The sequence below is a fragment of the Quercus robur genome, chromosome 12 (genome assembly GCF_932294415.1).
Source record: "Quercus robur chromosome 12, dhQueRobu3.1, whole genome shotgun sequence".
Lineage (NCBI taxonomy): Eukaryota > Viridiplantae > Streptophyta > Magnoliopsida > Fagales > Fagaceae > Quercus > Quercus robur.
Genome location: NC_065545.1, coordinates 676138 through 700533, shown reverse-complemented (window position 1 = coordinate 700533; position 24396 = coordinate 676138). Strand labels below are relative to the sequence as shown.

At 40.1% G+C, this 24396-nt stretch overlaps 2 protein-coding genes across 2 annotated transcripts; one reads left to right on the top strand and one right to left on the bottom strand.

Annotated features, from left to right (window-relative positions):
• Positions 1–4998: 4998 nt before the first annotated feature.
• On the top strand, positions 4999–10577 carry LOC126710148 (uncharacterized). The gene is made up of 3 exons (XM_050410528.1): positions 4999–6213; positions 6435–7821; positions 8422–10577. Exons 1-3 carry the CDS (start codon positions 4999–5001, stop codon positions 10575–10577), a joined length of 4758 nt encoding a protein of 1585 aa, XP_050266485.1.
• Positions 10578–22831: 12254 nt separating this feature from the next.
• On the bottom strand, positions 22832–24084 carry LOC126709091 (uncharacterized). The gene is made up of 3 exons (XM_050409179.1): positions 23954–24084; positions 23483–23880; positions 22832–23405 (listed from the first exon to the last, which is right to left on the bottom strand). The coding sequence occupies exons 2-3, from the start codon at positions 23876–23878 to the stop codon at positions 22890–22892; spliced, it is 912 nt and encodes a 303-aa protein (XP_050265136.1). The 5' UTR covers positions 23879–23880; positions 23954–24084; the 3' UTR covers positions 22832–22889.
• Positions 24085–24396: the final 312 nt, after the last annotated feature.

The window sequence follows — 24396 nt, the reverse complement described above, 5'->3', positions numbered from 1 at the left end:
GGTCTACTCCTAATAAAATTCTCCTTATTGCCATCCAACCTTAAATCTTGTGGCGCGGGGGATGAGGGTTAATTTTCCCCCCTGAATTGGGTATGGATTTGGGCTTAGGTTTGGGTTGGGGCCGGGTAAAATTTTTCAAAATTTATTTCACAATTACTAACGTAAGTTATTGTGATTGATTCGTAAGAAAAGTGGTGTTAATAGTAAATCTAAATAAAATCGATTTTTCTTCAATTATGATTTACTATCTTAGCAAAAGTGCATGTATATATATATATACCTTTATACGAAATTTGACTTCATGAAATTTGACTTCATGTAACAAATGCTTGTAGTCCAAGAAAATTATAATGTTTTTTTTTAAGATAAAAAACACTTTTTTAATGGTGATTTCAAACACACTTTTTTTTTTTCTAAAACATTTTTTTCTTGTTTTAAATGAGGTATTAAAAACTCTTTATTTATCTAAATGTTCAAGGTGTACAATCTCAATCCCACACGTATTAAGCAATCATTGACATAAAATTTTCAAAGTTAATCTTAAAAAATTGATTGGACAAACCTTGAACCTTGAGTGAGAATACGGTCCTTAATTCTTGTAAGTAGAGTGTGTCTAACTTGTTCATCTCAAGAATAATTCCGATCTGATCCCAAATCAAACCGAGCTTAAGAAAACAGATTTGTTTCTAGCATTTGATTGATCTCCATATGATTCTGGGTGCAAATGTTGGCCCAAATCCAAATGTATTGCATATCTAACACTTCCTCTTCGTGCACGTTACGGGAATTCAATTCAGTAATGGTGGAACAAATCAAGCTAGAAAAATAGAAATTAAATAAAAGGGTATTGTTTGTAGCACGGAATTAATTCCCACGTTTTTCTCACTTTTTTTTTTTTTTTTTTTTTTGGTGAGAAACAAGTTGTTCTCACTTTGTACACAAAATTGAAGAATTGTATGCGTAGGATCCGTGTGCTACACTTATATTATTATTATTATTATTTATAGGATATATTTATTATTTATTATTTATTATTGAATTTGAAGTCCTTATATTAAAAACTCTTTAAATGATTTTTTTTTTATATATTTTTTATTGAGGAAACTTAAAATGAAATATCTTGGGTATCATATGATGGCATTGGCAGCATGTCAGGTGTCATTATCTTGAGTAGGTAGTAAAAGATAACAATAATTAGCTATGAGCTCATTCTCAAAACCCAAAAAAAAAAAAGCTATGAGCTATAGTGAGGAAGCATGGTATATGACCAAAATTAGAAAGGAAAAGACAAAAAGGTCAGATCGTATGTAAATGAAAAGTAATGAGCTTATGGTGATGATGCTGATTGCTGATGACTTTTCCTCTTCTTTCTTTTTCTGGGCCTTGAGGCAAGGCAACTCTGAATTTGTCTAAGACTCAAAAATGAAAGTGCTTGCTGATGTGATGGCCTATTTTATACACACTTAAAACTTAAATTACAAGCCTATGCACCATATTTAAGCCCAAATATGTACCTTTTATGATATATATTGATGGATAGTAGGCAGGTAGGCCCAACAAGTTCAAAAAAGGGCCTAACTATTTAATTGACTTGCGGCTTCATTTTTTTCCCCTTTAAATTATGTTTTTTTTTTTTTTGAGAATCCCCTTTAAATTATGTTTGCGGCCATGTTTTGTAAAGACAAAATTCTATCTGCACAATGCACAACTTGCATACAAGGGACAAGAAAAGTTGAAGACGAGAAATTTTTTGGGACTCGTTCAAATTTAACCACCTCTAGTTTCCTTGTTGAATTGTTTGTATTTAGATTTTCGGGAAAATATACTATCCTAACTCAACCTTTATTTTATTTTTTATTTTTTGAGAAAAGAAAAAGGGAACTCGCGTGTGGCAGTCATTGTCCAACGTCCCACGGTACAGTTGGGTAAGCCCATGGGTACCATCAACTCAAACTGGAGCTCAGAAACTCCGAACCCACACACACCCCAGGCTCTATTGGTTTTTGGGACTTTCAGAAATTGCAATTACAATCCTCATGAGAATTCGAACCTGGGATGTGGTGAAAGTCACAGCAGTCACCTACCAGTTGTACCACACTCATTGGTGGTACCTTTATTTTATTTTATTTTATTTTTAATCATCTATCTTTGATTGATTAATAAATTTTATATTCAGAATCCTTCGCCAAAATTATTATTAAAAAAAAAAAAAAAAAGGAGCCAAACCTCTAGTGGCAAACTCTTTTTTATGGTAAGCAAAAAAGGAATCATATTGAAAAACTTTGTGCAACTTTTTATAAATTTGTTGTATATCAAGATATAACAATGATTTATAATCCATACAAGATCTTCTGGCATGTAAGAGAATTGGTTCAATTTTTTTTTGCACGAATTTTTAAGGATAAGATAAGTATGTGAGAAGCGTCGTAAACCTTTGCAAACAGTAAAGGGACAGTTCATGCTACTAGCTTATACTATACAATTAAAATATAAAAGTTACATGAATTTTGTTGTAGGGACACTTAAGTCATGTTTTTGTATTTGTTTTATTTTATTCCTAATTTTCATAATAGAATGTATGTTGTAGATGAATATTCATTGTTCTAATAGTCTTCTTTTAGTCATTCCCATCTTTTTTGCACTTTATCTCGATACATCATCTTTTTCTATATATAAGAGATACAATTCATTTGTAAAGAGTAGCGAATACAATAATATTACTACTTTTTTCTATATTGTGTCAGATTTCTTTTTTATTTTCTCTGTCTGTAATTTTTTTTTTTTTTTTTTTTGAGAAACAAACACACACACACAAGGGAGAGGAAAAGGAGTTCTAACACAAAGGCACACCACAACTCCACTCAAAAGTTATGATAACTTTTAAGGGAGGGTGGTGCAAGTTATACTACACACAACACACTCTCTTAAGCAATGTGGGACAATTATCCATTCTTTTTTTTTTGAGAAACAAACACACATTCACACACAAGGGAGAGGGAGAGGGGTTCTAACACAAAGACACATCACAACTCCACTCAAAAGCCATGGTAACTTTTAAAGGAGGGTGGGGCAAGTTATACTACACACAACACACTCTCTTAAGTAATATGGGACAATTACCCATTCTTTTTTTTGAGAAACAAACACACACACACACACACAAGGGAGAGGGAAAGTGATTCTAACACAAAGGCACACCACAACTTCACTCAAAAGTCATGGTAACTTTTAAGGAAGGGTGGGGCAAGTTATACTACACACAACACACAACACACTCTCTTAAGCAATGTGGGACAACACACTCTCTGTCTGTAATTGGTATTAAAAGAAAAAAGAAAAAAAAATTAGAATAGCCAAATTTTACTTCAGTCTTTTTTTGACTGAAAATTTTACTTCATTCTTGAACTCTGATAAGTCCACAAATCGTTGGTTTTGAACTGGCTCACTTTTTAGCATTTCACGTCCATGAGCTTGTAGCTAATTGCTTATTCATGCAGGCCCTTTTTAAGCAAAAAGGAAATGAAGAACCTACTAAACCAGGCCTTTTTGAACTGCATGCGTACCTATCTCTATATAGGCAGCCCTTTTTGAGCATTTCACTTCCAAGAGCTTGTAGCGAATTGCTTTATTCATGTAGCCCACTGATGTTTATGATGTTTTTTGATTCTAAGGTACCTAGTCAAGGCCCAACTCAATAAGGTTGATGCAAAAGCAGTGGTCACTTTACTCAACTCCCATGGTTCTTCTCTTGCTTCATATCACCAATGCAGTACTTTGATCATTGATTGCAGGTCCTCCTCCAGCTTTTTTAGCAAAGTCTCATATTCCTTTTTTTTTTTTTTTTTTTTTTTTTTTGATGTGAGCAAGTCTCATATTCACCACATATTTTGCGAAGGAAATCATTGCAAGGACCTTTTCATCAATCAAAGATCTTCTATTAATAATATAGCTTTATTTTGTGTTTGCATCCTTCCTTTATTTTGTATCAATTATTGGCGGATACTTGAGGTGTTTTTTACCATAGACTTTGTATTATTTAACTTGCTTTAATTAAATTTCCCTTCCGCAAAAAAAAAAAAAAAAAAAAAAAAAAAAAAAAAAAAAAAAAAACCTCATGTTTGAAAGTAAGAGATACACTAACCCACCCAACCCAATCCAACCCAAAAAAAAAAAAAAAAAAAAAAAAGGTAAGGGATAGGAGAAAGAATGCATTTGGGCAATTATAATTGTAAGAGGTCCATATTAAAAACAGTTGTATTCAATCTTCAAACTATAGCCAAGTATACTTAATTTCCTCCTATAATTATAGAGGACACACAACAAAGGATGAGTAATTGTGGGTAGGATTTCGTTCTAATGTTCTAGTATATTGGACGAGATATTAGTCTAGTGTTCTAAAATATTGGGTGCAATATTAATATGACAGATCTTTAAAAATGGTCATGTGCTAGCTATTTCTATGCTGCATCCAATATATTGGACAGAGAACTTTCACCCGTGTAGGTATAAAATTTGTGAAATGGGAAAATTAATATTCAATTATTTATTTTGAGATATAGAGAGAAGTAGACAAAATATGCATGATTGCACGGAATGATTTTGGATGAAATTGCGCCGTATTTGAATTGAGCCTATAATCTAGTGAGTAGTGACTACTGACTAGTATCAACGAGATAATGACAATTCCAAATTTAAAATTTTTAGCATTCGGCTTTCCGTACGGCACTAATCTTAATATATATTATTATTGGATAATGAGGAATTTGGAATTCCTGTCTCGATTTTGGCCCCCTAAAATAAAGCACATTTGAACACTCCAAAAAACATCTCCCCTCTCCCAAGTAGGAGCTTCTCCCTCTCCCTTCGGTAAGAGCAATCTCCCTCTCTCCCTGTAGACGAGATCTTCTCCCCTATTTTCTGGGGGGCTTCCCCGTAATCTTTCCCGTAGTCTTTCCCAACCATCTATTCTAATCTTTCTTTAGCTTCTCTTAGAATGCCATGGAACAGGAAATGATTGATGGGTTGCAAAATCTGTGTCTCACGAAAGAAGAAGAAGAAGGAATACCCATTACATCAAGAAGTAAGTCAGACCTGCTGGAAGAATGTTCTTTGAGTCTCTTTGGTCGTCTACTCTCAGATAGGCAGCAAAATCAAAGGGCTTTAAAGAACACCCTGAGATCCGCTTGGAAGATGGGTTCGGAGCTGAAAATGGTCGATGTTGGGAATGGTATTATCCAGTTCAAGTTCAGCTCTAAATATCAATTGGAGTGGGTGGAGAATAGTGGCCCATGGAATTTTGAGAATAACTTGCTCCTCCTCTGTCGCTGGAAGAAGGGGCTCTCCACAGAAAATATAGTCTTTACCCATTCTCCCTTTTGGGTACAACTTTGGGGCTTACCCTTTGAACATATGAGTGAAGATGTGGGTAAGGATGTCGGAAACAGTTTGGGTCGCTTTCTAGAAATGGACAAACGTCTTTGTCAATCGGATCAAGCTTTGTTTATGCGTATCAGAGTCGAGCTTCCGATTGAGAAACCACTTCGCAGAGGGGGTAATGTGGTGAGTCTTGATGGAGAAAAGTTTTGGGTTAGCTTTAAATACGAGAGGCTTCCCACGTTCTGCTTCTTGTGTGGCAAGCTTGGCCACGATGATAAACACTGCCTGGATTTCCCAAACTGGCAGTCCACTCCTAAGCAATATGGGGAGTGGCTGAAGGCAGGAGGGGTTTTCAAAGGGAACTCAGGCCAACAAAGGGGTAATTTCAGAGATAGGCGTCAGGGGGAGAATGTGAACAACACAAAAGGCAATGGACAACCCATGGATCGGAACCCCCATTCCGATGTTGCAGACGGTGGAGGAAACACAGTTGGAAAAGGTTGCATTCGAAATTCAAAATCTGCAGATCACACGTGCGGAGGTGATGTCTCTGAAGGCCAAATGTGTCAAACAGTAGATAGTGGAGACAGATGGGACGGGTTGGGAAAAGGTGACCAACTGTTGAGTTTGGGGTTAAACCAACGAGATGGAACGAAAGCACATCACTCAGGAATTTGCGTTGACACAAAGGTAGAGAAAGAAGCACAAGACGCTTTATCTAAAGTGGGCTCCCCATGCCAAAAGGCCGAAAACTCCAATGAAGTCACCAGCCCAAACAAGCCCAAGAAGGAGTATCAGACTAATGCCAAGGCAGTGGATCACAATTCGGCCCATGAGGTAAGTAAAACTCAAAAAAGGAATGGGCGGTTAAAAAGGGTAGCTAGGGAGAAAGGGCAGGCCCAATCCCAAGGGGCTGAAAATAATAACCAAATTTTAGGAGTTAAACGTTTAGGCTCTGTCATTTTTGCTGAGAACGAAGAAAATATAACTTACAAAAGGCAGTGTGGTGGCTCCTCAGAAAGCTTGAACGATCTAAAGATATCGGCGGTAGCTGCTAGGCAGCACCGCCGGGAGCCATGAATTCATTATGTTGGAACTGCCGGGGGCTTGGGAACCCCCGGTCAGTTCGCGCGTTGCATGATATGGTGCGACGCTTGGATCCCAGAATAGTGTTTCTTGTAGAGACTAAGCTTAAGAAAAAACGTATGGAGAGAGTTAGAGACAGATTGGGCTTTGCAAATGGTCTTCTTGTGCCAAGCCGAGGCCGTAGTGGAGGTCTGGCCCTTCTTTGGAAGAGGGAAGTAAACCTGAATGTTAAAAGCTTTAGCAATTACCATATTGATGCAACTGTTACAGAGGTAAGCTCTAGACTAGAATGGAGAATTACTGGTTTTTATGGCCATCCTCAAACTCATCTACGACACAATTCTTGGAATTTACTTTCTCTCCTCTGTGGTCAAATGCAACTCCCTTGGCTCTGTTTCGGAGACTTTAATGAGATTGTTTCTATGGAAGAAAAATGGGGAGGTGCGAACAGAACACAAATTCAGATGGATGGTTTTCGTAATGTCATCAACTCATGTGGATTCAAAGATTTGGGTTATAGTGGACCTGACTACACTTGGTGCAATATGCAAGAAGGGGCTGGAAGAATTTATCTAAGGCTAGACAGAGCTTTAGCCACGTGTGAGTGGATAGAGAATTTCGGCGAAGTTAAAGTCCATCACCTGGTTGACTCTACTTCAGACCATTGTGCTCTTTTCATCTCTAACTCCCAGATTATTAAAAGACCCAGATCACGACGTTTCCATTTTGAGGCATTTTGGACAAAGAAAGAGGACTGCAGAGGAATCATTGAATCGGTGTGGGGCTCTACCAGTGATATGAACACTCCTGAGGGTATGGCTTCTGGGCTAAAGCTTTGTGCTTCGGAGCTGGCTTCTTGGAATTCCTCTACCCTTGGGCAAATTCCAAAGCTAATCCAGGAGAAAAGGAAAATGCTATCCAATTTGACTGAGCAAGACAAAGAGGGTTTTCTTGGGATGGAAATTAACAGTGTTAGGAGAGAGCTTAATGGGCTCTTGGATGATGAAGAAATTTTTTGGGGGCAACGTTCCAAGGTTCACTGGCTAAAAGAGGGGGACAGAAATACAAAATTCTTTCATGCCCGGGCATCAGAAAGAAGGAAGCAAAACACGATCTCCGGAGTCTGGGATAAGTTTGGGCAGTGGTGTGAAGACAGGGACAGCATTGCCAACGCTGCAGTCACCTACTTTGAAGACATCTACTCCACTTCTAATCCGAGTATGGTTGATGAGGTTACAGCAGCAATTCCCACCATGATAACTGAGGAGATGAACATGGAGCTGTCTAGATGCTTCACCAGAGAAGAGATTGTGACTGCCCTCAAACAGATCCACCCCACAAAATCTCCAGGGCCAGATGGTATGTCCGCTATCTTCTTTCAAAAATATTGGGATATTGTTGGTTCTAATGTTTCAAACATGATCTTAAATGTTCTTAATTATGGCATGTCATTAGATGTTATCAACAAAACCAATATTGTCCTCATCCCTAAAACAAGCAACCCTACAAGAATGACTGACTTCAGGCCTATCAGTCTATGTAATGTAATTTACAAGCTCATCTCTAAAACTTTAGCTAATCGCCTTAAAGCTTTTCTTCCTCTTATTATTACTGAAAACCAAAGTGCATTTACTGCAGACAGACTCATTTCTGATAATGTCCTTATTGCTTATGAGTTAATGCATTACCTAAAGCATAAAAAAGAGGGGAAAGACTGCTTTATGGCAACAAAACTTGATATGAGCAAAGCCTTTGATAGGGTTGAATGGGGTTTTATAGAAAGGGTCATGAGGAAAATGGGGTTCAATGAGGGGTGGATTAGTTTAATTATGAGATGTATTTCCTCCGTCTCCTATTCTGTTATTATCAATGGTGAATCTTTTGGTAATATTGTCCCCACTAGAGGGCTAAGACAAGGTGACCCCCTCTCACCCTATCTTTTTCTTCTATGTGCCGAAGGTCTCTCGGCTCTCCTCCATGATGCAGCTAGAAACCAGCTTTTGAATGGCATATCTTTATGTAGAGGATGCCCTAGGATCACTCATCTTTTCTTTGCCGACGACAGCCTCCTCTTCTGTAAAGCTAACAGGGAAGAATGTGTGAAGCTTAAGGAGATTCTTGAGAAATATGAGGCAGCCTCTGGGCAGAAGGTCAACTCAGATAAATCCTCTATTTTCTTCAGCCAAAACACAACCCCGGAACTTAAGGAGGCAATCTTTAACATCCTAGGGCCTATGCAAGATTCAAGGCACAATAAATATTTGGGTCTCCCTTCCATCATAGGCAGATCCAAAAAGCAAGTCTTTGCAGAGATTAAAGAGAGAGTGGGGTTGAAATTGGCGGGTTGGAAGGGCAAGTTGCTCTCTTCGGGTGGAAAGGAAATTCTCATCAAAGCGGTAGCCCAAGCTATCCCCACCTACACAATGAGCTGCTTCCTTCTTCCAAAAAGCCTCTGTGATGAGCTTGAAAAAATGATGAGGAACTTTTGGTGGGGGCAGAAAAACCAAGAGTCGAAAGTCGCCTGGATTAGCTGGAGAAAGATGTGTAAGCCAAAATCTCTTGGAGGTTTAGGGTTCCGAAACCTTCACGCTTTCAATCTTGCCCTTCTTGCTAAGCAAGCTTGGAGAATTCTCACAAATCCTAGCTCTCTTGCAGCTCGTATTCTCAAGGCAAAATACTTTCCCTATGGAGATGTGCTTAATGCTAGCTTGGGTAGCAACCCCTCCTACACATGGAGGAGTATCCATAATAGCCTTGGAGTTCTTAAAAGTGGCACTCGATGGAGAGTTGGGAATGGCCGGAGGATTCATATTTGGGAGGACAAGTGGCTTCCATCCCCCTCGACATACAAAATCATTACTCCCCCGCGAATCACTGAAGACTACCCCATGGTTTCCTCTCTTATTGACCCGGATACTAGATGGTGGAAAATTGATTCTATTAAAGCTCTCTTCCTTCCGGTAGATGCAGAAGCTATTCTCAAGATTCCCTTGAGCTTCAATCTGCCTGAGGACAGAATCATTTGGATAGGAAATAAAAAAGGAGAGTTTTCTGTTAAAAGTGCCTACTATGTTGCTGTTAATCTCCTTGAATCAGCTGAGATGGTGGAATGCTCTTCGGGGGACCCCTTTTTGCCTCTATGGAAGAAGCTTTGGAAGCTTGATCTCCCTGAAAAAGTAAAAATTTTCGCTTGGAGAGCTTGCTTAAATGGCCTTCCAACCATGATTAATATGCACATGAGAGGCCTGAATGCCAACTTATACTGTCCGGCCTGTGATGAAGAGGTTGAATGCTTAAATCATTGCCTTGTCACTTGTGACTTTGCCCTATCTGTTTGGGCCCTTTGGCAAGACTGTCCGCTTAGTTTGCTGCTGGAAACCCGTGACGTTAAGGCCCTTGCTCTTCATTTTCTTGCCAATTCTCCTCCTCGGCACCTGCTGATTTTCTTTGCCATTTCCTGGGCAATTTGGCATAATAGGAACCTGCGTGTTCATGAAGAAGTTTGTCTTTCGCCCCTCCAAACTTGGGAGATGGCTCAAAGATTGATTGATGACTACCACGGCGCCATTAAAATGGATTTCCCCCCTATTCAGCCCACTATTAGGGGCTGGTCTGCCCCTCCTCCTGGTGTGTTCAAGGTAAATGTGGATGGGGCATGCTCTATAGATCCTGTGGGGAGTTCAGGGGTTGGTGTTGTTATTAGGGATGAATCCGGCATGGTTATTGCAGCTCTCTGTAAGCTGCTGCCTTCTCATTTCCCTGCTGATTGGACGGAGCTATTTGCTATTGAGCAAGGCCTTTTGTTGGCGCAAGAAATGGACCTCCCACAAATCATGTTGGAATCAGATGCTCTTTCAGCAATCCTTGCTATTAATCATGGTAACTTTGAAGGTGAAGCTGGTCATTTAGTGGAAGGCATTCTGCAGTCCAAAGCTTTGTTCTCTTGCTGCTCTTTCTCCTTCTTGAAAAGGGACTACAACATGGTTGCTCACAAGCTGGCTCAATTTGCTAAGTCTAATCTTTGTTCTCATGTATGGAAAGGTGTTATCCCACCTTTTGTTTCTCATTTGATTGTTTCTGATCTAGAGCCTCATGCTGATGGCTCTCTGTTGTAGCCCTTTTCTTGTTTAATGAAATTATTTTCCTCTCAAAAAAAAAAAAAAAATAAAGCACATTTGCACTTTTAAGTAACTTTTACATTACATCTATTTTAGCTATAGTATATTTTACAACAAGCATAGCCACTGCCAGAAGCTAGACTAATAGGAATTTTTTTTGATGCATAGAGTCATAGACTAATAGGTATTAACACAGGCTTTAACCCTTCCACAAATTTAGGGCCGAATGAGCTAAAAACAAAACACAATACGGTGGAGGGGGATAATCTATTTCATGAAAGAATTACACTGGTGTTTAGCGTATTATTCACATTTTTTTAGGTGGTAAAGGTTCTGATTTGTATAACGTATTTTACATGAGCCTATTATTAAAATTATTTTTATTAACTTGTTATGTAATAAGTTATGAAAAAGCAATTTGTGTATTGTTTTATCTCAAGTATTTACACCACAACTAGGCAATTCAAATGATAAAGTTCATCCTTACAAAAAACTTAAAACCTTAAGCACCATGTAACCAAAGTTGATTAATATCATATGTGGCTTGTTTATATTGGCTTATTTTTCTTAAAAAATATAAATTAGATAAAAGCATAGTTATACACTTATTATTATTTTTAAAAAGGGGGGAGTTTTAAAAAGTAAAAACTTACCTAACTAAATAACTCAAATAATCTATATTTATATATTATTTAATCATTTGTTGTTGCTACGCTCCTATTGAGCTACATTAGTGTAGCATTTCGGTCCACTTTGGTCCATTCAGTATATTTTGGTCCATTCAGTATATTCGGTCCATTTAGTCCATTCATTCCCCTTGTGTCCAATTTGGTCTGCTCAGTCCATTCATTTCCCTTAAGTCTATTTCGGTCCAATTTGGTCTACTTTTGTCCTTTAGCTCCACTATGGTCCATTCGGTCACTTCAATCCAATTTGATCCATTTTAGTTCACTTTGGTCCATTCGGAGCACTTAAGAATGATCAAAAATAAGTTAAGGTTGAAATTATATATTCTAAATCCAAATTTATTAAGGAAAAATGAAAGGAACCCAAACGAAGTGAGGTTGCTCATCTTTTCAAAAGCTAGGTAAGTGCATGCTTGTTTAAAAATGCAAAATTAACCTAAATCAAAATAAAGTCACAAAATCTTGTCATAGGAAGAGGTCATAATTTGATTTTCCTTTTATTTTTATAAGTCAAAAGACAGCAACGTGATCAATTTATAAATTTTTGATAACAACTACTTATCCTAAAGATAGCAATTCTAGATTGAAGTTGGGCAATTCTTGTTAGCCAGAAAATTTTCACCCCTCTGATCCAAAAAAATAACAATAGTGTTATATGTTCAATAAGCCTTATATAATTTAGTATTAAGAAACGCAAAATACGATGGAATCCAAATTGGCCGGCAAGCATAAAGTATGAAAACGAGTAATTCTAAAGATAGTATTATATGGATAGGTTATACCTACTCTAGTATGCTTAGTTCATTGTCCTATGAAGCTCCGTCACCTGCTGATAGTGATAGTTAACTTTGAACCTAGAGAAAATAAATTTTTTAAAATAACAATAGGAGGATATAATTTGTTACAATCAAAATTAATTAATTTTTAAAACCAGAACATTGCGTCATCATTATAAACAAACAAAAAATGTATTGATATTCGAACACTTAAACGGTATAATATTTATAAAGCAATTAAACATTGCTATTAAATTCTCTAAGTTATGATTACATTAAGGTTAATCTCAGCAAATTATGAGTTATATCACGGTGCCTCCATGTGATGGAGGGCATTCATCGATGAGAAAGCTCACTACTTTTGGCGGATTAGCTACGCTTCCCAAGCAAAGTGGAAAGTGGAAACCAACCCCACACCACGTTCCATTTCATTTTTTTTGTAAATGCAGATTAACCCAATCTCAGTCTCTGCAAAGTGCAAAGCTTAAACACCGTTTTAAGCATCTCTTTTTACTATCAAGTTCACTTTGTCATTCTTGTTGGCCCCATTGATTAAAAAGGGACAGTCTTAATCCATTGTCTTGGGAGAATTAATGAACGATATAATGCGCATGCAAGTCCCTAGCATACATTTTTGCCTCTGCCTCGTTGCTCTTTGAAGTGCTTTCCTTTCAATATTTAAAGCAAGCTTGAACATCATAGAGTCATAGACCTCTAGCACTTTTAAGTGCAACTTTCTTGCATTAGTAGCGTGTCATGCTGATCTATTAATAAACTATTTTAGAAAATTTTGATACTATTTTTAGAGAAAATATAAAAAATTATCAAAAAAATCAGTTTTTTTTTTCTCATAAAAAGTTTTTATAAATATTTTCTAATTAAATCATAATTGCATTCAAATACTAAGGAGTTTAATCTACCTTTGAGATCAATCAGGACATGCCCTATATATAAGGGTCACATTGGCATTAATCTAATTATGCAATAACACACACAACAACAACCAAAAAAAAAAACCTAGCCAACTCTCTCCAAGTTGATAACATATATCCTACCTTTATTGATTAATGCATCCCTGCTGGCAACCAAATATCATAACAAAAAACCCTAAGTGCCACCTTCACCTTTGCCTACTCTCTCTACCTAAACAACTTGGAGACTGTATCTTATGTGCCCACACTGCCCGCTCCATAGAGCAAGCACATAAGATAATTCTTGCCAAACTTGGGCTAGTTTCTACTTCCTTCTAACCATGATCCTTTTGCAAAATTAAGGGAAAGTTAATATTTCCTAGGATATATGCAGTAAGAAATTCACATTCAAAGCATTTAATCTTGTTTGAAGGGATAGATTAATTAACGAAAACTGTAGACCTAAATCGATTTTTAGTTTTTGAATGATATTATTAATGTGAATGATAACTGTGACATATGATTGCTTCACGTTGCTTGATTATGATGTTAAATCTAAATATTAATAACAGATTAGAAGAGAGATAAGGGGCAAGATCTAGCATAAAAACATGCTTGTGTAAGATGGATGTCATTATCATGTGCAAGCTCTTAGTCTTATCCTCTCTCACTCTCTCAAATTTTTGAACAGATAAATATGTCATGTGCATGTTAGCTAGGAGAAATGTGCTTTCACTTTTTTGGATATTTGTGAAATTCGGACCCTTGTTTGAGCTTGACTATTATTCCATATATCTAGTACTTAAGGAATGATAATAGAATCCATATTCTATCAAGGAAAGAAGGATTTGCCTTCCCTACTACATGACAAAGACGCCAACTAATCATCCAGATTTTAAGATGTACTTTGTTTCAATAATTCTAAAGAATAAGAAGGTATTAAAATAAATTTACTTTCATTTTGACTCAATATTATTATTCCTCATTGCAGATTCATTGTCTTATGACACAAACTAGTCCAACATTTGTTGATTTTTGACATAACTGAAGGTTTTAAAAAACACTTCTATATGTATAGAATTATATATTTTTTGCAAACTACAACCTTAGGGCCTAAGCTTTTGTGTCGAATTTAGTTCTTTCTAGCTAAACATGCAAAATATCACTTCTAAGCATGGTGTTAAAATATAAAGAACAAGAAATATAAAAAGATATAAAGATAGCGGAAGTAAAAGAATTACGCGGTTCGATTATGTCTACAACAAAAAAACTCTTTAATACAGATCTTTATATATTTTAAGGAATACATAAAATTTAGTACGGTAATCCTAAAACCACAAATAATTCATGATATCATAAAACAACTATAGCTCATGGTATTCTATAAAAAGTTTGGGTAATATATTCTAGCACAAGCAACGACTAAGCTAAAATCAGTAGGTATGACTGATAATCATAATAGTATATTTTCTCGACCTAAACTATTAATTTTAAAGATATTGAGCTAAAGAGCCTCTCATTTTTCTAAGGATTGTGTTAGCAAGCACCGTAAGGTGCCCGTTAACAATAGCTTTTTATACATCTTTTTCACTTTTTGCAACTTTTTGTCATTTTTGATAATTTTTTAGCAATTTTTTTTATCCTTTTGGGCAATATTTTTAATAATTTTTTTCCCTTTTATTAACACAACCCATGGAAAATCTTTTTTTTTTTTGGAGCTAACCCATGGAAAATCTTAACAAATACCACCCCGTGATTGTTAATATTTTCCTTTTTCTAACGCGGAGCCAAACAGCATATTCCTCAAGAAAGCATGGTATCCCAATCTCTAAGTAAGGTGCCCTTGGCAGAGCACAGTTTGCTTGCACATGAAACGAAAAGTGAAATGTACAATAAGGTATTGTACGTACGGTTTTCAAAAAGACATGGACAGAAAGAAAGTATTCAGATACAGGCTACGTACGCTTTTGATTTGTGTTACTTTAAGTTTGAAGCAGGACCCTAGCTAGAAGGTAATTTTACACTTGATATTTTCCCTTCAACGTTTGAAAACCTTAGTACCACGATATTGTTTTGTTGAACCCTGTTACACACACATACTTTTTGATGAACACCGTTACGCATATATGGTGGGCGCAAAAATACAAAAATTGAAGCAGATGCGGCTCTGACCAAGATAAATAATGCAGCAAAATTGAAAAGGGAGAGTTATAGCTATCCATTAAATAAAGCAAGTAAAATGTTCATGTGAGTAAGGGATGGATAGGACTTATCAATTATGTCTTCAAAGTTCAAAGTGGTCCAACTGCTAAACCCCAGAGAGGAATCAGAATCCCATCTAGCTCTTTCATGATTGATTCAGCATTCCCAAATCCATTGAGGCCAATCAATTCGTTTGTAGAATAAAATATTATGGCAAGGGCTTCTGCAAGCATATGGGGGCAATGTGTAAATATATTTATATATATATATATATATATAGAGAGAGAGAGAGAGAGAGAGAGAGAGGCACATTTCCCTTGACAAAGTTTGAATATTCATATGAGAGTAGTTTTTTACTTGCCACCTATTTGTGTTGGGTTCTTCATGATAAGACCGTCGGTTGGAATGAAAAGAAAGGTAACCAAAAATGATATAGGTAGCCTAAAATTCTATAGGAAGAAGGAATAATTTTGATTAGGCTTTTGCTTGCCACTATGCCCTCCTGGCTATATGTCAGTGTGGAGACAAAGTTTACTGTGTCATCTTCTTTCATATACGTTGGAATACAGAGAGATTTAAAAATCTATTTTAACCCATTAGGATATTAAGGAATGTGTGCAGAAGAAGAGGGTCGGTGAGAGAACATGTGGGAGTTTCAGGTTTGGAAAATGTGCTACTCACCACATTCACGTAATCAGGACATGGAAGATGAGGAGGATGGGGTCCAAATACCTTTCACTTAAAAAATTTACCATTCCATAAAAAATTTAGAGCTCCATTATTGACATGATTGACATTGTAATTACTATATGATAAAACTGTTATTAGCGACTCAAGAGAAATTTATGTTATTTCTTTTTTAATAGATGCAATGTTAAATTATTTTTTATAATTATTGACATGATTGACATTGTAATTATTATATAATAAAACTGTTATTAACGACTGACTCAAAAACACTTATGTTATTTCTTTTTTTAATAGATGTAATGTTAAATTATTTTTTATAATTATTGACATGATTGACATTGTAATTATTATATAATAAAACTGTTATTAGCGACTGACTCAATAAAAACTTATGTTACTTTTTTTTTTTTTTTTTATAGATGCGATGTTACTTTAATCACAATTGATCAACTTGACAGATCATAAAAATAATTATTGATGGGAATGACGATGCTACATCTCATAGACGAAGGTAACACTAATGACGAAGGAAGCATCCTTGACGAAGTCCTCTGGAACGACGAAGAAAGCTATCATCACTGACGAAGGAAGGGAGTCATTCAACACAGTCAATCAATGACCTGAGCGGTTATGAAATCAATCCAGCAGACCGTTGGGAACCTCTTAAAAGTCTCATTACTGGACCAAGGGCATTACTTGAGAAAGCATTAACCACCCCAACGGCTAGCCCCCAACGCCGCAGGTATAAAACTCTCACAGAGTCAACAAAAGGTACGATATACACATACTGACATCTTGAGTGCATATTCCGATTCTTAATTTCTATTTGTCTTTCTAACTTTGGCATCAGAGACGTTGTGGCAGGCACCACACCGGTGACCATCATTAAGCGTACTCTCTTGCACTACAAAGGGTTCCATCTGCTCACTCTTGCTGACGATCCTGTGCATCATCAGTTTGGCGCCGTCTGTGGGGACGCTATTTCCAGATTCATACCTGAAAACGTAGTTCCCATCAACTCTCTGCATTCAGATGGAATCCAACCCAGACTCAGCAGCCTTGGCCCAGCAAGTCTAGGCCCTTGCAGCCACCATTGAAGAACTCACCAAACAGAACCAGGTAATGAAGCTGTGGCTCCAGCAGGTTCAACAAGCTCAACAGGAAGAGAATAGGTCCAAGGGTAACATGGAGGAAGAAGGGGATAGTCAACGGAGGGAAACCCCCCGAAGACCAGCAACTCCGGATGAATAGAACTCAGATCTTCTTCGAGAAATGAGGAAAGAGATGGATGAACTAAGGAGCCCTATCAAAGAGAAGACGAACCGAAGCGTAGACAAAATGGTAAGAGCTACGGATTCGCCATTCACTGCCGCAGTACTTGAATGCCCCGTGCCGTCGAAGTTTCACCTGCCTCAGTTAGAGCCATTCGACGGACTTAAGGACCCCCAGGATCATCTTAATACCTTTAAGACGACTCTGGGTCTTCAGCAACCACCTGACGAGATATTGTGTCGCTCCTTCCCGACAACTCTCAAAGGAGCTGCAAGAGAATGGTTTACTAAGTTGCCAAACTCGTCCATAGACAATTTCGATCAGCTGAGCAGTGCCTTCCTTTGCCACTTCATAGGGGGACAGCGCCCCAGGAGGCCAGTAGATTACTTACTCACCATAAGACAGGGAGAGAAGGAGACTCTGAGGTCATATGTCAAGCGATTCACCCGGGAAACTCTGGAAGTAGACGAAGCTGATGACAAGGTACAGCTGACGACCTTCAAAGCAGGGTTGAGATCCAGAGACCTCGTGGCCTTTCTTGCAAAGAACCCTCCGAAGACAATGGCGGAGATGCTCCTGAAGGCACAAAAGTACATGAACGCGGAAGATGCCCTGGCTGCCATAAAAGATACCGAAAGGCCAGGAGACAAGGTCAAGAGGGAAGATGACTGTAGGGGGCAAAAGCAAGACAGACCAAAACGTCGAAACAGTGACGGGAATAGGAGGAAGGACGATAAAAATCCTCGGACGGTAAAATTTACTCCCTTGGTTATGCCTGTTGACAAGATTTTCACGCAGATCAAGGACGAACACTACCTCAAATGGCCCAGGCCATTACACTCATCCCCCAACTTACGTGACAAGAGCAAGTACTGCCGGTTCCATAGAGACCACGGCCACAACACAGAAGATTGCAGAGACCTGAAGGAGCAAATAGAGGAATTAATACGGAAAGGGAAGTTGCAGAAGTATGTAAAGAAAGGAGAATATAGCAAGTTCAGAGACGACAACAGGACCCAGCGTGAATCCTTCACTCGGGATGACGACCATCCGTCACAGCCTCCACGTAAAGTGATCGGGGAGATAAACACGATCACAGGAGGACCATTCTCAGGAGGTTCATTCAGATCACTCAAAAAGGCATACCATAGACAGGTGAACAGCGTCCACACCATGCCTCCGTCCAAGCACCGACGAACATACCAAGACTTGTCCTTCACTGAAGGAGACGCCAGGGGAGTAAAGCAGCCCCACAACGATCCCCTGGTCATAGTACTGAATATAGAAGGGTTCAATACCAAAAGGATCCTTGTTGACAACAGGAGCTCAGCTGATATCATCTACTTCCCGGCCTTCCAGCAGCTGAGATTAGATCCAAAAAGGCTTCGCCCTTTTGACTCTCCACTCGTTAGTTTCAGTGGAGACAGAGTATACCCCAGGGGTATAGTGACACTGACAGTGACGGCAGGGACCTACCCATCGCAGTTAACCAAACAGGTAGACTTCCTGGTGGTAGATTGTCCCTCGTCCTACAATGTCATCATTGGGAGACCCACCCTCAAAAAGTGGAAGGCGGCAACGTCAACCTACTATTTGAAGGTGAAGTTCCCAACGGACAACGGCGTGGGTGAAATTAAAGGTGATCAAGTTCTGGCAAGGGAATGCTATCAAGCCGTACTGGCAGGAAAGGAAAACCACACGTGGACGATTGAAGAAAAAGAGGAAAACGGGATGGAGACCTTGGAAACAATGGAATTGGTAGAAGGAAATGCGGGCAAAACGACCAAGATAGGGACGACGCTAAGCCCAGAGATGAGAATAAGACTCATAAAGTTCCTTAAAGAGAATCTAGATGTCTTTGCATGGAGTCACGAGGACATGCCAGGCATATCTCCAGAAGTTATCCAGCATAGGCTGAATGTGGATCCCAGCAGGAAGCCCGTTCAGCAACGACGAAGAACCTTCGCCCCAGAGCGAGATCAGGCAATTGCAGAGGAGGTAACCAAACTCTTGACGGCTGGATTCATCCGGGAAGTATATTATCCTGAGTGGCTCGCCAACGTCGTCCTGGTAAAGAAAGCAAACGGAAAGTGGAGAATGTGTGTAGACTTCACCGATCTGAACAAAGCATGCCCAAAGGACAGCTTCCCTCTACCAAGGATAGACCAGCTCGTGGACTCCACTACCGGACACAAGTTGCTGACGTTCATGGACGCCTTCTCAGGATACAACCAGATAAAGATGGCTGAAGAAGACCAGGAGAGGACAGCCTTCATCACAAGTCAAGGACTCTACTGTTATAGGGTGATGCCTTTTGGGCTAAAAAATGCTGGAGCTACGTATCAGAGAATGGTAAACAAAATGTTCAGCCAACAGATTGGCAGGAACATGGAGGTGTATGTGGACGATATGCTCGTCAAGAGCAAGGAAGAGCTCACACATCTGGACGACTTAAAGGAAACTTTTGCGACCCTCAAAAAACACCAGATGAAGTTGAATCCAAGCAAGTGTGCCTTTGGGGTAGCTTCGGGGAAGTTCTTGGGATTCATGGTGTCCCAAAGAGGAATAGAAGCGAATCCAGAGAAAGTACGAGCTATCATTGAAATGGCTTCACCCAAAACCGTCAAGGATGTTCAAAAACTCACAGGAAGAATAGCAGCTTTAAACAGGTTCGTCTCTAGGGCCATAGACAAATGCCTGCCCTTCTTTAAGACACTAAAGCAGGCTTTTGCTTGGACCGACGAGTGCGAAGTGGCATTCCAAGAGCTGAAGCAATACCTGAGCAGTCCTCCTCTCCTAAGCCCGTCCAAAGAAGGAGAAAACCTGTACCTGTACCTGGCGGTGTCAGCCTCGGCAGTAAGTGCAGCTCTAATTAGAGAAGAGGGCAAGAAGTAACTCCCGGTCTACTACATCAGTCAAGCTCTCCAAGGGGTTGAGTCCAGATACCCAAGGATCGAAAAGATTGCGTTTGCACTGATAGTGGCCTCGCGCAAGCTCAGGCAGTATTTCCAGTCAAATCCAATTCTCGTAATGACGGACCAACCAATCAAGAAGTCAATGAGCCAGCCAGAAGCAGCAGGGAGAATGGTCCAGTGGGCAATTGAACTTAGTCAATTTGACATCGAGTACCATCCCAGAACAGCGATCAAGGCACAAGCTCTGGCGGACTTCATCGCCGAATTCATGTCCTCTGACGAAGACATGATTACCGACGAAGCAGATAAACTAATAATACAGACTGATGGTTCGTCAGCCCAAAAGAAGGGGGGAGTGGGGGTCGTTATAACCACCCCCGACGGAAAAGTGCTGAAATATGGGGTCTAACTAAGGTTCCCAGCCACCAATAACGAAGCCGAATACGAAGGAATACTGACGGGACTGAGGCTTGGGAAAGCACTTGATGCCAAGAATTTGTTGATCCAAAGTGATTCAAAGCTAGTGATTGGACAGATCAGGGGAGAATACGAGGCAAAAGAAGAAAGAATGCAGAAGTACCTCAAGTTAGCAAGACAGCTAGCTCAGGAGTTCAATACAGTAGAGTTCATACAAATCCCAAGAAGTTAGAAAATGAGGGCTGACGAAGTGTCAAAGCTAGCGTCATCAAAGGAAGAAGGGACTGGCACGGACCTCGCAATGGAAGTCCAAAAACACCCTAGTATCGACGAAGTTGCAACCTTCGCCATTCAGAGCACTGACACCTGGATGACGCCCATAATGTCCTTCCTCCAGGACGGGCACCTACCCCAAAACACCGAAGAAGCCAGAAAGATCAAGAAGAGGGCAGCCAGATTCACGATCCTGAATGACTTCTTGTACAAGAGAGACTTCTCTATGCCCTACTTGAAGTGCGTCGACGAGGAAGAGGCCAAATACATCTTGGAAGAGGTACACGGAGGAATTTGCGGCGATCATGCCGGCTCCAGATCCCTGGTAAACAAAGTGGTAAGGGCAGGATATTTTTGGCCAACTATGCAGGTAGACGCTGCTGAGATCGTCAGGAGGTGCGACAAATGCCAACGATACGGGAATGTGCAGCGGCTTCCAACAGAGAAAATGACGACCGTAGCTTCCCCATGGCCATTTGCACAATGGGGAATCGATATCGTCGGTCCTCTGCCTCAAGGTAAAGGTCAAGTAAAATTCCTTCTCGTTGCTATTGACTATTTCACGAAATGGGTTGAAGCAGAGGCCATAGCAACGATCACGGAGGCTCGGATCCAGAACTTTGTGTGGAAGAACATAATCTGCAGGTTCGGGATTCCCTCGACGATCATATCAGACAATGGAAGGCAGTTCGACAATCAAGGCTTCAGGGAATTCTGCTCAAGCCTTGGGATCAAAAACCAGTTCTCATCTCCAGGGCACCCTCAGGCGAATGGACAGACAAAAGTGACGAACAGGACGCTGCTGAAAATTATCAAAACCAAGCTGGACGAAGCAAAAGGTGCCTGGCCAGAAGAACTACCCAACGTCCTGTGGGCCTACAGAACCACGGCCAGAACCCCGACAGGAGAGACACCCTTCAAGCTTACCTATAGCACAGAAGCGGTAATCCTAGTAGAGGTTGGAGTAACTAGCATCAGGCTAGGAACTTTCACAGAAGGACTCAATGACGACGAATTGCGACTGAACGTGGACTGTCTAGACGAAGTAAGAGACAACGCATCTAGTAGGATGACAAAGTATCAAAAAAAGATGGCCGAGTATTACAACAAAAGGGTCAAACTCAGGCGACTGGACATAGGGGACCTCGTCCTGCGTAAGATCACCGCAGCAACTAAAGACCCTACTCAAGGAAAATTGGGCCCTACATGGGAGGGGCCCTACCGTGTCACTCACTACTCAAGACAAGGAAGTTACCATCTGGAAACCCTAGACGGAAAAAAACTCCCGCGGCCATGGAACATCAAGCATTTAAAGAAGTATCATGAGTAAATGTAATTGACGAATGCATTCGTTCTTAAGATTAATAAAAAAATTATTCTTCTGATGTCTTTGTGCAGGCAATACTGGTCAACCATAAGGCCCATAAAAAGTTAAAGTAACAAGATTCCGCCTTGACGGATGTAAGTTACTAAAGATAACCCCAGGAGTATAAAAAGCCAAAGTAACAAGATTCCGCCTTGACGGATGTAAGTTACTGATGACCCACCTATTGGGTATGAACAACTAAAGTAACAAGATTCCGCCTTGACGGATGTAAGTTACTGACGACCCACCTATTGGGTATGAATCTCTAAGTAACAAGATTCCGCCTTGACGGATGTAAGTTACTGACGACCCAAGTAATGGGTATAAACAACTAAGTAACAAGATTCCGCCTTGAGGGATGTAAGTTACTGACGAAGACCCCATGGTGATAAAAGTTAAGTGACTATGTTCCGCTTGGACGGACATAAATTACTACATACACAACCTACAGCAAATACAAGTGACAAAAGCCCTCGTGACGAATTCACATAAAGAGGAAAGGAGAAAAAGGGAAAAGCCATACATCAAATCAAAACAACACTCAAAATACGCTCAAGATCGTCAAAACAGTCAGCAAACGGACGACGAATAAACATGGCTCAAGATCGCCAAAATAAGTTATCTACTAAGGGTAAGCATGCCTCATTTTAACCCATAACCACTGGGTAATTAACATCGTTTCCAAAATAAATGATTGTTCTGAAATAAGATTAAAAAAAAAAAAGGAGAAAAAGGGGCCCAAAACAAGAAGGGCGTCCACCAAAAATACAACAAAAAAGAAAAATTTTCCAAGTGCCAAGATCAGGCATCAGCAGCAACGTCCTCAACAGCAGGTGCGTCGGTGGCAGGCTCTGGAGCATCACCCTCTGGGGCAGAAGATTGAGCCGCTTCGTCCAAGGCCATCTCCTTATCTACCTCCTCCAGATCCAAGCTCTCCATGTTCACCCCAGATGGATGCTTGACGAGATATCTCCTAAGAAGCTCGAAGCCTTTAAAATACCAACTGAAGAGTATAGTATTGTACTCGTCAGTGGTCTGGAAAGCCTCCACCGACCTGGCAGCGATAGTTGCAAGCTTCTCCTTGGCTGAAAGAAGCTGCTCATCCTTCTCCTGAGTCAACTTGCGTTCAACCCGGAGGTCGTCTCCCAGTATTTTAACCTTCTCCTTCAACGAGGTTGCCTCGTCCATGGAGGTTATCAGGTTCTTTTTTAGATCAGAGTTTTCTTTCTCCAGGGCCTCCATCCGCGTTGTCAGAGATGCCACCTTGGCCTCTTGAGTGAGATACTCGGTGGTAATATGGAGGCTCTCTCCCAACACCTGAAAGAAGTTATAGAGTCGTCAGCCAAAAAAAAAAAAAAAAGAGCGAAAAGGGAAAATATGGAAGAACTCCGTACCTGGACGAGCTTATGAACATGAAGAGAAGCTATGTCGTTCAAAGACATGTCTGAAAGAGCCCTTAGGTCCGCTGGAGTGACCACCTCGTGAGCCCTGTCCACGGCCAACCTTTCGTCGTCCCATATTGTGGACGGACGAATATCAGCCTTCTCCTTCTCCTTCCCTTTGTCAGCCAGGCGCTGCCTTTTGGAGCCGGGAGTAGCGATCTCCTCTATTGACGCAGTAGGAGAGGCAGTTCTCGTCGCCTCAGGAGCTATGAGAGGAACGACACTAAGGGGAGTGGGAGCAGGGCCCTTCCCGGTCACGCGCACGACCTTCTTCCCCAAATTGGACAGCGGTTCGTCCTTCTTCGATCTCATCTTTGCGTACATGTCCTTGTTAAATTTTGTCGTCATCTCTGCAAGAAGAAAATGCTTATCAAAATGCTTAAGTACACAAGAAGAATCAGCACTGACGAGGATAATACTTACTTTTTTTGCCTTCAATACCAAGATGACGAAGGACGTAAGGAGACGGGTCGGGACCTAGGTTGTAAAATGCAAGAGACCGGGGGTCAACCAGTTCGTCCTAACTCTCAATCGTCTCAGCGTACCCGATCGCAGTCTCGATACGTTCCTTATATCGGCTCTTAAGCCCAGGCCGCCTCTTAACTGTGCCAAATAAAGGAACAAAGAAGTTAGCAAAACCAGAACCTCAAAGGTGGCAAAATTAAACGATGGGGAGAAAATACTGACGCACCTAAGGTCGGGGTTCCCCACCGACGGAGCAACCTCGGGATATCACCCCAATCACTGCTGGATTGAGTCTCGAAGTCGTCCCCAGACACAAAGAAAAAGCGCGACTTCCAATACCTGAAGGACGAGGGCAAGCCCTTGACGATCCTAGTCTTTCTCCCCCAAGGGACTAACTCATA

Coding starts and splice junctions, on each gene's coding strand:
- LOC126710148 (XM_050410528.1), top strand. CDS start 4,999: ATGGAACAGGAAATGATTGATGGGTTGCAAAATCTGTGTCTCACGAAA. Junction 6,214..6,434: donor ATCACAATTCGGCCCATGAG/GTAAGTAAAACT, acceptor GGTAGCTGCTAG/GCAGCACCGCCGGGAGCCAT. Junction 7,822..8,421: donor AAAATCTCCAGGGCCAGATG/GTATGTCCGCTA, acceptor TATGTGCCGAAG/GTCTCTCGGCTCTCCTCCAT.
- LOC126709091 (XM_050409179.1), bottom strand. CDS start 23,878: ATGACGACAAAATTTAACAAGGACATGTACGCAAAGATGAGATCGAAG. Junction 23,406..23,482: donor ATGTTCATAAGCTCGTCCAG/GTACGGAGTTCT, acceptor AACTTCTTTCAG/GTGTTGGGAGAGAGCCTCCA.